Here is a 14,209-nt window from a genome sequence, read left to right as displayed (position 1 = left end):
GGGGTCTTCTAGCCAAGGAATAAGGGCTCTGATTACGCTGGTGGTATTGGGAGGGTAAGATGCCTAGCAACTGCTGAGTGCCTGCTGTGTACTAGTCACTGTGTTAGGGGCTTCCACATAGTTTTGTATTTGATCTTTATCACAGTTTATAAGCTAGGTACTTTTAGCCCTCATTTTACAGATGGAAAAAAAAAAAAACGGCTTAAAAACACAACTGGCAGGTGGTAGGAATGAGGTTTGAACTAAGGGCTTTCTGGATGCCAAAGCCTGTGCTTTTCTAACAAACGCACCACCTTTGTAAAGACATGGGGGAGACTCAGCCACCGAGGCCCATTAGCCGTGGAAAGGGCTGAGCATTGAGGAGCAGCAGGGCAGCGTTAGTTCTGCAAGGGTAAAAGGCTGAGGTGTGGGAACCACTGTGTGAATTCAGCTCTGGTTAGTGGGCAGTGGGAGGCCCGATGAAGAAATGGGGGCAGTCAGAGCTCTTGCATTTCTTTTTTTTTTTTTTATTTTTTTATTTTTTTTTTCAACGTTTATTCATTTTTGGGACAGAGAGAGACAGAGCATGAACGGGCGAGGAGCAGAGAGAGAGGGAGACACAGAATCGGAAACAGGCTCCAGGCTCTGAGCCATCAGCCCAGAGCCTGACGCGGGGCTCGAACTCACGGACCGTGAGATCGTGACCTGGCTGAAGTCGGACGCTTAACCGACTGCGCCACCCAGGCGCCCCAGAGCTCTTGCATTTCTACGTTGAGCACTGTGGTTACGCATTGTGGGGTAGAAGAAATGAGATCGGTGCCGGTCTGGGAACAGAGCTGGTATTGGGGAGAAGGGTGGGAAGTCCCTCGTGTTGAGGAGGACTGGCCAGGCCAGTCGTTGGTTTGTGAGAATGTTTAGGCACTAGGTGTTCAGGGCCAGAGACTCCCTTTCCTCATTGAACATGGGGCTGGTAAAGAGTGTAGAATCTAGTTCCCTTGGTCCCTCATTTCTTTTTCCTCTGGCAGAAACCCAGTCTTTTTTCTTTGCTGAAAAAAAATTAAAAAAAAAATTTTTTTTGTTAACGTTTATTTATTTTTGAGACAGAGAGAGACAGCATGAACAGGGGAGGGTCAGAGAGAGAGGGAGACACAGAATCTGAAACAGTCCCCAGGCTCAGCTGTCAGCACAGAGCCCGACGTGGGGCTCGAACTCATGGACCGTGAGATCATGACCTGAGCCGAAGTTGGCTGCTTAACCAACTGAGCCACCCAGGCGCCCCTGCTGAAAAAAAATTTTAAATATTTATTTATGTACCTTGAGAGAGAGAGTGAGAGAGCGCGTGCGCTAGCACACGTTTGAGTTGGGGAGAGTCCGAGAGAGGGAGGGAGGGAGGGAGGGAGAGAGAGAGAGAGAGAGAGAGAGAGAGAGAATCTCAAGCAGGCTTCATGCTTAGCACAGAGCCCAACATGGGGCTTACTTCCACGAACTGTGAGATCACGACCTGAGCCGAAAGTCAGAGGCTCACTTAAGAGTCAGAGGCTTGGGGCGCCTGGGTGGCGCAGTCGGTTGAGCGTCCGACTTCAGCCAGGTCACGATCTCGCGGTCCGTGAGTTCGAGCCCCGTGTCGGGCTCTGGGCTGATGGCTCGGGGCCTGGAGCCTGTTTCCGATTCTGTGTCTCCCTCTCTCTCTGCCCCTCGCCCGTTCATGCTCTGTCGCTCTCTGTCCCAAAAATAAATAAACGTTGAAAAAAAAAAAAAAAAGAGTCAGAGGCTTAACTGACTGAGTCATCCAGGCGCCCCCTTTTCTGAAATTTAGGCTTTTGTCTTCTGGAGTCCAGTGTTCAATTTTCTCATTGTTTGCTTATCTCATTTTCCTTTCCTTCTCTGACTTCTGTTGACTTAACCAGGCAATCATCTTTGTTAAACATTTCTCTTTTCTAGAACTATTCAAAACACCTTGTAAACCAACATCAGTTCTCTGAAAGCTCATGCTTCTTGCTTTTGATAGTATTGGACCCCATCCTCAGTGAGCCTACCGTGTGCCCGCTCTGTGCTCATTACCTTAGGAATGAACAAGTGTCAGAGGCCTCACAGGAAAGTTAAAATGAGTCAGTTCTTCAGCTCTTTTAGAGAAACGCATTATTATCAGTGGAATTGTTAGTGACTTTATGTTCGTATTATAGATAATGCTAGTTAATTTCAAGAGGCGAATGAATTATGTGTCACCTCTCCCTCAAGTTCTTTAAATTCAGCTTGAGAATCCTTTCTCAGTGGTCTCCAAGTCTAAGTTAGATGCTTTTTCTCTGTATTTCTATTCTCACATCCATTATCAGCACAACTTCTCATGCCATTCTGATCTATTTGTTTGATTCTCTCTCTCTTTTTTTTTTAATGTTTGTTTATTTATTTTGAGAGAGAGTGTGAGCAGGGAGGGGGCACATGGTAGGCTCACCGAGAGAGGGAGAGACTCCCAAGCAGGCTCTGCACTATCAGTGCAGAGCCTGATGCGAGGTTCTATCTTACGAACCGTGAGATCACTACGAGAGCTGAAATCAAGAGTCAGCCACTTAACGGACTGAGCCACCCAGGTGCCCCTGTTTGAGTCTCCTCTTGACGTTGAGCTCCTTGAGAGCAGGGACTATCTTTTCTATATTCCTAGCACCTTGGACAATATAAGCCCTGCAACATAATTTTTTGAAAGCATGCAGGCGTGATAAACCTTACTTGTATTTAAATGTACCACATGTTGCAATACCTCTTCTCTGTAACCCTGAGAACTTACGTGTTTTTTGCAACTTCCTGTTCTGATCCAGTTTGAGGAGGTTTAGCTTTCCCTTTTGTGAAACTTGGTGCCATTTTAAAACGATTCTGAAAGACACAGGGTAATGACTTCCATTTACTGCCTGCCTTCTGATGGGGTGAGAGAGGGCTCGTTTCTTCAGCGTATTGTTAGGGAGCAGGCATTTGCCTTGGCAGTCCACCTGGCTGTCCCACCTTGAGACACAAATGTCTTCCCCAGTCCACGTCCTCTTCCCAGCTTTCTCTCCCGTCTCTGTCTTCTCAGTCAAGTTCCTTGAAAGAGTAGTTACATTCATTGTCTTCTGTTGCTTGCCTTTCCCAGACTTCTAAAGAGTGTAACATTTTGGTTTCTTTTCTACTCCTCCAGTGAAGCTAATCTTGCCGGGGCACTTACGACCTGGCAAGTTGGCCATATCCAAGGAAGTTTTTTTTTTAAGTTTATTTATTTGTTTTGAGAGAGCGAGAGAGAGAGAGAACACATGAGCAGGGGAGGGACAGGAGAGAGAGAATCCCAAGCAGGCTCTGTGCAGTTTTGTGCAGAGCCCGACGTGGGGCTCAATCTCATGACCTGTGAGATCGTGACCTGAGCCGAAATCAAGAGTCGCTTAACCACCAACTGAGCCACCCAGGCGCCCCTCCAAGAAAGGCTTTAATGAAAGTCATCTCTGCTGCATTTGACCCAGTTGACCATCCTTCCTTTGTTACTCGTCACCTTTGTCACTACTTTCCTCTACATTAAGTCCTGCTGGTTTTGTTTGTTTGTTTACTCCCTCCTTCCTTCCTTCCTTCAACAAACGTGAATGTAGTGCCGCTCATCCACAAGGCTAGCCACAGAGGCTGTGGCCAGAGACAGACATGGGCCCTGCTCTCATGGATCCTACAGTCCACCAGGAGAGTAGCCACTCGTTCACTGAACTCAACAAATACTTATTTAGTGCCTCGTGTTTTCCAGCTACTGCCATGCCTACCAACTAAAGAGGTATTGCTATAAAACCATTCCTTGAGGAAGAAACTTTTAATGGAAGCTTGCATTGGCCAAGTAAAAAACCTGGGTGGGAATAGGGGTTGGCAGGGCAAGGAGACGCGGCGCGGTAGTTAATTATTGATGGTGCTGCTACTTACAAAGTTCTCAACTGCTGTCGCATCTTAAGAATGAGAGCCTGCCCTTATCGCTCACCATTGTTGAAGCGCCCTGGTTGGGACACGCTGCTCCTTCATTGCGGCAGCCATAGTCCTGCTTCTCACTTCCCGGTCGGTGACTGTTTTGAAATCTCTACCTGGCAGAACCAAAGAGGTTTTCAGTCTTGATGGGAAGTGAGGATATATGTGTGAGAGGATCATTAACAGCATGGGCTCGGTGCTGAATGAGTGGTATAGTTAAATATTATTGGATCGGAGAAGAGCACTGTCACTCACACGTGGGGTGATCGTGGCAGGCCTTGGAAGTAGTGAGGCTTGAATGGAAGGAAGAGAGAGACTTAGAAAAGGAGAGAAGGAACCAGACGTTTCCAACAGAGAGGGAGGAGAGGCAGAGGCAGTCGAGTGGGAATTCAGTGTGGTGATTGAGGAAGGGGTCCTGTTGCTGTAGGCCTAGATGGAACCTACTGTTGGACCGGTTCTGGAGTAATGTGGTCAAAGGCAGAAGGGGACCTATGGGGGCGGGGGGGGGGGGGGGCAGGGGAGGGGGAGGGGGACCTTGAATATCAGGCAAAGGGACCTTAACATCTGAGCATAGAGATGACATGTGGAGAACACTGCTTTAGAACAAATCTGGCAATGAGTGGCTTCAGACCTACTAGGCATTGAGACATGATAATGCCCAGCCCAATAATTCAGTTCCATGGATGTTTACAGAGCACCTCCTGCACGTCAGGGGGAAGGTGAGGAACGAATAATACGTGGGAGAGCACTTGCTAAAGACTTGTGCAAGATTGTTGGGGGTTGGGCAGATGAGAGAAGGCATGAGAAGGAGACTGGAGGAGTCAGGGCTCCTCCCACCTCTTCACCCACAGGCTTTAGGGTCTGGCAAACAGTGGCCCGTGGGCCAAATCCATCCAGATGCTTGTTTTTGTAGAATGGTTTTTATATTTTTATTTCTTTTATTATTTATTTATATTTTTTATTCTTTATTTTTTAAATTTACATCCAAGTTAGCATATAGTGCAGCAATGATTTTAGGAGTTTATTTCTTAATGCCCCTTACCCATTTAGCCCATCCCCCTCCCATGACCTGTCCAGTAACCTTTGTTCTCCATATTTAAGAGTCTCTTCTGTTTTGTCCCCTTCCCTGTTTTTATATTATTTTTGCTTCCCTTCCCTTAAGTTCATCTGTTTTGTATCTTAAAGTCTTCATATGAATGAAGTCATATGATATTTGTCTTTCTCTGTCCTCATATGAGTGAAGTCCCATGATATTTGTCTTTCTCTGACTAATTTCGCTTAGCATAATACCCTCTAGTTCCATCCATGTAGTTGCAAATGACAAGATTTCATTCTTTTTGATTGCCGAGTGATACTGCATTGTATATATATACACCACATCTTCTTTATCCATTCATCCATCGATGGACATTTGGGCTCTTTCCATACTTTGGCTTTGTTGATAGTGCTGCTATAAACATGGGGGTGCATGTGCCCCTTCGAAACAGCACACCTGTATCCCTTGGATTAATACCTAGTAGTGCAATTGGTGGGTGTAGGGTAGTTCTATTTTTAATTTTTGGGGGGAACCTCCATCCTGTTTTCCAGAGTGGCTGCACCAGTTTGCATTCCCACCAGCAGTGCAAAAGAGATCCTCTCCACATCCTCGCCAATGTCTGTTGTTGCCTGAATTGTTAATGTTAGTCATTCTGACAGGTGTGAGGTGATATCTCATTGTGGTTTTGGTTTGTATTTCCCTGATGATGAGTGATGTTGAGCATTTTTCATGTGTTGGTTGGCCATCTGGATGTCTTCTTTGGAGAAGTGTCTACTTATGTCTTTTGCCCATTTCTTCACTGGATTATTTGTTTTTTGGATGTTGAGTTTGATAAGTTCTTTATGGACTTTGGATACTAACCCTTTATCTGACGTGTCATTTGCAAATATCTTCTCCCATTCTGTCTCTTGCCTTTTAGTTTTGCTGATTGTTTCCTTCACTGTGCAGAAGCTTTTTATTTTGATGAGGTCCCAACAGTTCATTTTTGCTTTTGTTTCCTTTGCCTCTGGAGACATGTTGAGTAAAAAGTTGCTGCAGCCAAGGTCAAAGAGGTTTTTGCCTGCTTTGTCCTCGAGGATTTTGATGGCTTCCTGTCTGACGTTTGGGTCTTTCATCCATTTTGAGTTTATTTTTGTGTATGGTGCAAGAAAGTGGTCTAGGTTCATTTTTCTGCATGCCGCTGTCCTGTTTTCCCAGCCCCACTTGCTGAAGAGACTGTCTTTATTCCACTGGATATTCTTTCCTGCTTTGTCAAAGATTAGTTGGCAATATGTTTGTGGGTCCATTTCTGGGTTCTCTATTCTGTTCCATTGATCTGAGTGTCTGTTTTTTGTGCCATGGTTTTTAAATTTTTTTTTTCAACGTTTATTTATTTTTGAGACAGAGAGAGACAGAGCATGAACAGGGGAGGGTCAGAGAGAGGGAGACACAGGATCTGAAGCAGGCTCCAGGCTCTGAGCCATCAGCACAGAGCCCGACGCGGGGCTCGAACTCACGGACCGTGAGATCATGACCTGAGCCGAAGTTGGCCGCTTAACCGACTGAGCCACCCAGGCGCCCCTGTGCCATGGTTTTTATATCTTTAAATGATTTTTTTTAATCAAAAGAATAGTATTACATAGTGAAATGATACGAAATTCAAATTCCACTGTCCATAAACAAAGTTTTTCTGGAGCACAAGCTGGCTTTTCCATTTAGATATTGTCTATGGTTACTTTCACCTAACAGCGGCAGAGGCGAGGGGTTGTAATAGAGTCCGCATGGCCCCCAAAGCCTAAAACCATCCAGCCCTTTGTGGAAACCTTGTCCATCCTTGAGTCACACCCACCCTTACCTCAGTCCCTCCGCTCTGAAACTGCCTGTCCCTCTTCCCACCTGAGGCTTTTCCCTCCGCCAGGCTTTTAACGATCCTATTCTTTATATTCCTCTTAGACTCTCAGCTTCTCTTTTTTCCAAGACCTTTCTCCTTCCAAATATGCTCAGGACCTGCCTTACTTTTAAGAAAAGATCTTCAACTCAGAAGTCCACTCTGGCTTCTGCTGTCCATCTCTCATCTCTGCCTCCACTTCGTCTTTGGTTCATTCACCTTGGCCCAGGCTTTGGGCCCTAGCAGTTCATTAAAACTTAGCCTTGTTAAGTAACTAGTGATTCCTAGCTGCTGGATCTAGGAGTTTCCTCAGACCTATCTTGTTTTCTCAAGACATTTCAGGTTTTGATCATTCTTCTTTGAGATCCTTTTTCTTTTTCTTTGTTTTTTTTTTTTTTAAATTTTAAATGTTTATTCATTTTTGAGAGAGAGAGAGAGAGAGAGAGAGAGAGAGTGCAAGAAGGGGAGGGGCAGAGAGAGAGGGAAACACAGAATCCGAAGCAGGCTCCAGGCTTGAGCTGTCAGCACAGAGCCCGATGTGGGGCTCGAACTCACAAACGATGAGATGGTGACCTGGGCTGAAGTCGGATGCTTAACCAACTGAGCCACCCTGGCGCCCTTCTTTTTTTTTTCTTAATTTTTCTTTTTTAATTTTTTAGAGAGAGAGAGAGAGCATGAGCAGGGCGGAGAAGCAGAGAGAGAGGGAGAGCAAGAATCTCAAGCAGGTTGCACACTCAGTGCAGAGCCCCACGCAGGGTTTGATTCCATGACCCTGTGATCATGACCTGAGCCGAACTCAAGAGTCAGACACTCAACCATCTGAGCCACCCAGACACCCCCTCGAGATCCTTTTTCTCTTACCTTCTGTGCCATTATTCTCCTTTGTGTCTTCCTGTTTCCCCAGCCCATTCCCCTACTCACCCAGCAGTAGCTTCACTTCTTTTACAAGCACCTTAAACATTGGTGACTTTCTGAGCTCTAGCCTTTGTCCTCTTACAAGAGCTACTATTGTATACTCACTCTATGCCCTTCACTATATTTAAATGAATTATGCAGATTATTCCTGATCCTTACAACAATCCTAAAAAGAGAGGTTTTATTTCCTCCGTATTGTAAATAAGGAAAGTGAGACTTAGTGTACTTAAGTAATTTTCTCAAGGTTACACAGTAAGTGGCAGAGCTGTGCTTGAACCTGGCCTGCTTTGGTATGCAGGTAAAGTCAGCTACATGTACCAGGGACTCCTGCCATAGGCATTCATTCCTTCCAGTTTCCAGCCTGTATGTCTGACTGTCCACTAGACGTTTATACCTGGAAGTCCTGGTAGCACCTCAAAGCCAACTCATCATCTCTCCTCCATCCCCATCCAGCCCCAGGTTGGTGGTGTGCCCATCTGTTTAGTCACCCAGGCCACACTCTTGACCGAGGCTTTATCTCTCCCTAACCCCTTCTGCTCCCCAGTTGCCACTGCGGCCAGTCATTCCTCCTGCTTTAATTTCTCTGAAATTCATCTCTCACACTGTCCACTCTCACTTGCTGTTCAGGTTTTTCTCATCTCTCTCCTGGACTATTGTCCCTCTTCTCCTAGCCTCTACCCCTTCTTCTGTTCTCTTACCCTTCCAGCCCATCCTCCACTAGGCTACCAGAAGGATCTCTCCTAAACTGCAGATCTCATTTGTTGCTCCCTTGGTTGAAACCTGTTGGTGAGGCCCCTTTGTCCCGTTCCTCTACTCCACAGTTTGACTAAGGAGGCCTCACCTTATTTTTCTAGATCTTTCTCCTTCCAGCCTCTACGTACTGCGAGTGTGTTTGTGGTTCACTGTACCAGCACTCCTATTTCCCTGCAGTTCCCAAGGTGTCACCTCTTTCTGGAATGCCCTTCTCTTCCTGGTTTATCTGAGAAACACCTTTTCAATGTATCCCTAAAACAAACAGGCAAATGACAAACACTTCAATTCAGAGAGAGTACCTCAGCTTCTGAGCCTTGACTGTTTACAGCCTTTCCAAGAGGGGTTAGGTTTCCCCTTTTTGTATTCCCCAGGCACCTTGGGCACGTATCTGTTGTCAGACTCAGCACAGTGTATAAACATTTGTGCACGTCTACCTCCTTAAAATCGGCACTCCTTCAAAGCAGAGATCTTTGTCTTGTTCACTTGTTTGTCTGTGGCATCTGGCTTGTTGCCTGGGACCTGGTAGCTCAGTAACTGTGGAATGAATTACTAGCATGTTGTTGGAGATGTGGACTGAGGCTTGGGAGAAGGATCGGAGTCAACGGATGAAGACGTTCATGAAAGCTGAAGAGCAGACAATGCTAGCACCCTGGTGTGTGTGGCATCAGATCATTTACAACGTATTTTCACAAACGTCTGATCTCATTTCGCTCCTCGCCAAAGCACTGTGAGACAGGCAAGGCAGCCATTAATACTCGAATTTGAGGAATGAAAAACTGAGGCTCAGAGTAACGAAATGACTTGAAAGGTCCCGAACATAAGTGCCAGAAATTACTCCTCCCCCAGCCACGTCTCATGCTGCTTCCCCTGAACTGGGGCAGGTACGGGAGGGTCTGGGAGATGGGAGATAGGTGCCAGAATAAACCTATTTATCAAAGGAGTGCCCCGGAGAAGAAGATAGAGAGAGCCCCAAGGAATTGCTGTGTTGTGGAGGATAAGTTTTTAGGAGGGGAGGGCATCACTGATGAGATAGTTTTGCAAGTAAATGAAGGAAAATGGAAAAGGATGGAAGGGTTTGACCACCAGGAAGTGCAAGAGGATGTCCTGCAGTGAAACCAGCTTGCTGAGTTGCCAAGTTCTTAAAAGGAACGTGTGGGCACCGAGCGAGAGGGAGGCTCACATGTGTGCCACCCTTTCTAGAAGCTTGGTGGTGAAAGTGAAACCGAGAGGCTGGCATTTTGAGAAATGTCATACCAGCAAATACTCCAAGAACTCCATGGTACAGTATTTTCATTTCATAGACTGGAAATCACACTGGGGAAATAATGCTGGATGACTGAGTATATCAATATTAGGATATTTCAGACTCACTTTAACGTTGGCCGGTTCCAGTCAGGGTGGGGTGCCATAGGGCAGGGTGTTTAATCAAGCCTTAAGACAGAGCCAAAGTGGTGTTTCAGTATAGGTAACTGTAACAGTAGAGGCCCACCTTTAGAGGCCAGATGTGTACTAGAGTGTGGAAACCCCCTCCTTCTATTCATTGAGAGTATTCATGTACCTACAAGTTCATCTCGTGCCCGTGACTTGTTATTTGTTGTTCAGAAGTGATCTGATCAACGGGAAGATTTCCCCGCTTTGTTGTTAGAGGCCGTTTTCTGTGTTGACGGTACAAACCTCTGTGTGTCGTCCACGTCTCCTGGGGAGGCAGACTCTGGGGGAGAGCAGGGCCCTGGGCAGCTCTTTCGCCCTGTTGATGAGGTGTCCTTTGTGCGCCAGGTAAAGCGGTACCAGTGCACATTCGAGGGCTGTCCCCGCACCTACAGCACAGCGGGCAACCTGCGCACCCACCAGAAGACTCACCGGGGAGAGTACACCTTTGTCTGTAATCAGGAGGGCTGCGGCAAGGCCTTCCTCACCTCCTACAGCCTCAGGATCCACGTGCGAGTGCACACGAAGGAGAAGCCATTTGAGTGCGACGTACAGGGCTGTGAGAAGGCGTTCAACACTCTGTACAGGTCAGCCTCCTCTCCACCCTTTGACCCTGACTTTGTGATGGCAGAGCCCTCTCCTTGCCCTGCACAGATATGCACTTCCAGGGCTTGAAAGAGCATGGCTGGGCTCACCTGTCTAAAATTCGCTGGGGGATCTTATTACTTAAAGATCGGCATATATTGGGTTGGTGAAACAGGATAGTACATTTGTGTTTAGATTTGTATTTCCTGGAGTGGCATAGTAGCATGGGGATTTTAATACTTGGCCTAATATGTCCCCTTGGCTCAGGATCTTGGTACTAAGGCTTCTGTCACCTTCTTTCCTTCCTCACCTTGAAGCTAACTTTTTTCTACCACTCATTGGCCAGTTCTCTTTCACACTGTTTGTGTCAGGAGACTTGTATTAGTCTTCAACTTTGGGTCTAAAATAACAGACGTAGCAAGAGCTAACACTTGTGAAGCATTCGTTGTGCTCAGCACTGTTCTGTGTGCTAATCCTCACAGCAGTTATAAGTAAGTAGAAACATAGAGAGGTTTTAGAACTGGTTCAAGGCCCCCATCTAGTAGGAAGTAGGACCAGGATTTGAGTCCCAGGCAGTCTGGTGGCAGAGGCACACTCCTACCACTCTGCTGTGGACTTCTCTGAATTTCTCTCTGAGCAAAAAATTTTGGGTCCCGAATTCTTCTGCACTGGATCCAGAAACACATTGAGCTGACATGGGTCAGAGGCTCTGTAGCGTATGATGCCAATGACAACGGGAAGTGTTCTCCGGCATATCTTGCAGGCTGAAAGCACATCAGCGGCTTCACACAGGGAAAACGTTTAACTGTGAATCTGAAGGCTGCAGCAAGTACTTCACCACACTCAGCGATCTGAGGAAGCACATTCGAACCCATACAGGAGAAAAGCCATTTCGGTAAGTCTTACTGTTTTCTGTTTGTCACTGACCGTGTTTCAGCTGGGTGTCTCGATGTCCCCTCACGTTTTTCAAAGCAGAAGGAAAACTCCCCACGCTAGTTCTTTGGGGGTGTTGGCTCTCCCCGGCATGGCTACGACCAGCTGCGTGCCGGAGGGGGAGCAGTGGCTTCTAAGAGCATCCTTACTCCAGACTCGGACAATGGCCTTTCTGCCTCCTGCTTTTCCTTTGTTTTCAAGAAGCATTTGTTGAAACTCGCTTACGTGGGCGGCACTTTTATCAGTGCTAGAGAAATACTGCGATCCACTCTCTTCTCTTGAGAACTTAGTCTGGTGGGAAAGAACCACAGGTAACTGGAAAGCTTACAAGACTGAGGTGCTCAGAGGACTTTGAGCACAGGAGAAGGGATAGCTACCTAAAAATTGAGGTGGGGAGAGGAGGAGGAGATGAGGGGTAAGAGTGCTTAGGCTAGCGGTGCAGGTATTTTATTCTGTTACCTTAGTTGTTTTGTAATATGTGTGTGTATACACAAACATATAGGAGCATCCGTTTTTGTCTGTATATTTCTATCTCTATATATTTGTGCACATATGTGTATTTAATACATCCACGTGTAAATGTATAAGCTTGAAGGAAGGACTTGTGTCATCTACTTTCTTCTCTGCTCATAGCACATAGCATGGTTCTACAAATAAATAAAAAGCTAGAGTATTTCTTTTAAAGATCATTTATTTATTTTGAGAGAAAGCATGCGTGTAAACAGGGGAGGGGTAGAGAGAGAGAGAATCCCAGGCAGGCTCTGTGTTCAGAGCAGAGCCTGATGTGGGGCTTGATCTCATGACCGAGAGATCACCACCTGAGCGGATGTCAGGAGTCAGATGCTTAATCGACTGAGCCACCCAGGTGCCCCAAAGCAAGAGAATTTTTTATTTAGGTGGTAGGTAAGCTGTATACCCAATGTGGAGCTTGAGCTCATAACTCCGAGGTCAAGAGCTGCATGCTCTACCTACTAGGCGCCTGTAAAAGCAGAAGTATTTAGATTCTAGTTGGTTACTCACCAGGTTCTGTGAAGCTTGGGTTACTTCTTTCCCCCATAGTGGGGGACTCTGATTTCTATTCAATCACATGTATTTTTGTGATGATTAAAACTGTTAATTTTTCTTGAATATTAGATGGGACTTTAGGCACAATGATTATATATAATTAAAAAGTAAAATGCTCCAGAGAAACTTTCTTTTTAAGGAAATTAAATACTTTGGCTTACAAGAAAATGCATTCATTTATTCATATAAATAGTTATTGGGGTGCCTGGGTGGCTCAGTTGGTTAAGCATTTGACTCTTAGTTTCGGCTCAGGTCATGGTCTCACAGTTCGTGAGATAGAGCCCTGCATGGGATTCTCTCTCTGTCCCTCTCTCTCTCTGCTCTTCCCTGCTTGTGCACGCTCTCTCTCTCAAAATAAATATAAGTTAAAAAAAAAAAGTTACTGAGGCACCTGGGTGGCTCAGTCGGTTGAGTGTCTGACTTCAGCTCAGGTCACGATCTCACGGTCGGTGGGTTCAAGTCCTGCTCCGGGCTCTGTGCTGACAGTTCCGAGCCTGGAGCCTGCTTCGGATTCTGTGTCTCCCTCTGTCTCTCTGCTCCTCTCCCACTCACTCTCTGTCTCTCTCTTCTTCAAAAATAAACAAAGATTTAAAAAATTTTTTTTAAAGTTATTATTGAATGCCTGCTGTGTGCAAGAACTATGGCAGATGTAAAGAACTACGTGGACCCCACCCTCAAAGAGTGTATAATCTAAGAGAACCAATAACAAATGGATACACATAGAGATAAAATAAGAATGGAAACAACAGATGCCATAAAAGAAGCACATAGACAAATGCCTCAGAAGTTCTCAGGAGGGGAAGATTACTTCTGGCTTTGGTTATCAAGAAAGTAGAAGAGAAAGAAGTGGATCTTGACACTGAAGATTATAAATTAGTCATTACGGCCACTACACCTTATATTATACAGTCAATGTAGTCGGGACTGATCTTGTCTTAGTGCTATATTGTAGGCTTCATGCCTGTATGAGAGCCTCTGTACGTGCTATCGATATTCCTGGTATTCCACTGGCAATAGATTTTTCGTATCGGCTCTGATCGTCAGTAGAATTCTGTTCAGTAAGTCATCAAAAGGCTTTTAGTTTCAGAGCTCTCAACATGTGACTTGTAGGACAGGAAATGTTTATCCTGGGCCGTCAGTCCCCTCTGTTCCCAGATTTGTCACCTCTTCCAGTGATTTGTCTTCATTCCCATCTCAGAAACCAATTTCCTGTATCGGATTGCAGTGTTCTGAACGTTTGTTTTAGGTTGAGCTTGTATTTATAAGAGATGTTGAAGATAGAGATCTGTTTACCCAATGACTGCTGTTTCTCTTTGCTTAAACAACGTACTTAGGTGTGATCATGATGGCTGTGGGAAAGCATTTGCAGCAAGCCACCACCTTAAAACCCACGTCCGCACACATACTGGTGAGTGTAGACTAATTTTTACTTTTTATTTGAATCTTCATCAGACCAGTAAATATCTGCGTTTCTGTCGAGACCGTAGAGCTTTGTAGAAGAAGCAAGCCTAATCAGTGTAGCCTTTGCCTATAATGTTTGAGTTTCTTTCAGAGGTAAAGGACCTAAGATTGGACTCCAAAATCCAGCCTTAAGAAATGAAACCAGTATAGAGATTCTCAAAAAAAGAACCTGGGCGGGGGTGGGGGGGGTGAGTATAAAAAGCTATACGGTCGCGCAAGAAACACAG

The 14,209-nt window shown here is 45.7% G+C and overlaps 1 protein-coding gene across 3 annotated transcripts in view; it reads left to right on the top strand.

Moving 5' to 3' along the window:
- Positions 1-14,209, top strand: part of MTF1 (metal regulatory transcription factor 1) — a 46,810-nt gene that overhangs the window by 10,463 nt on the left and 22,138 nt on the right. For all 3 annotated transcript variants that reach the window (XM_040469688.1, XM_040469686.1, XM_040469687.1), the window contains exons 3-5: positions 10,287-10,525; positions 11,287-11,418; positions 13,856-13,929. In XM_040469688.1, the coding sequence (XP_040325622.1) occupies positions 10,287-10,525; positions 11,287-11,418; positions 13,856-13,929 (445 nt within the window). The remainder of the gene's footprint in view (positions 1-10,286; positions 10,526-11,286; positions 11,419-13,855; positions 13,930-14,209) is intronic.

Source organism: Herpailurus yagouaroundi, unplaced genomic scaffold, assembly GCF_014898765.1.
Source record: "Herpailurus yagouaroundi ecotype Mexico unplaced genomic scaffold, PumYag 77, whole genome shotgun sequence".
Lineage (NCBI taxonomy): Eukaryota > Metazoa > Chordata > Mammalia > Carnivora > Felidae > Herpailurus > Herpailurus yagouaroundi.
The sequence above is the reverse complement of the archived record's forward strand: the minus strand, read 5'-3'. Positions and strand labels throughout refer to the sequence as shown.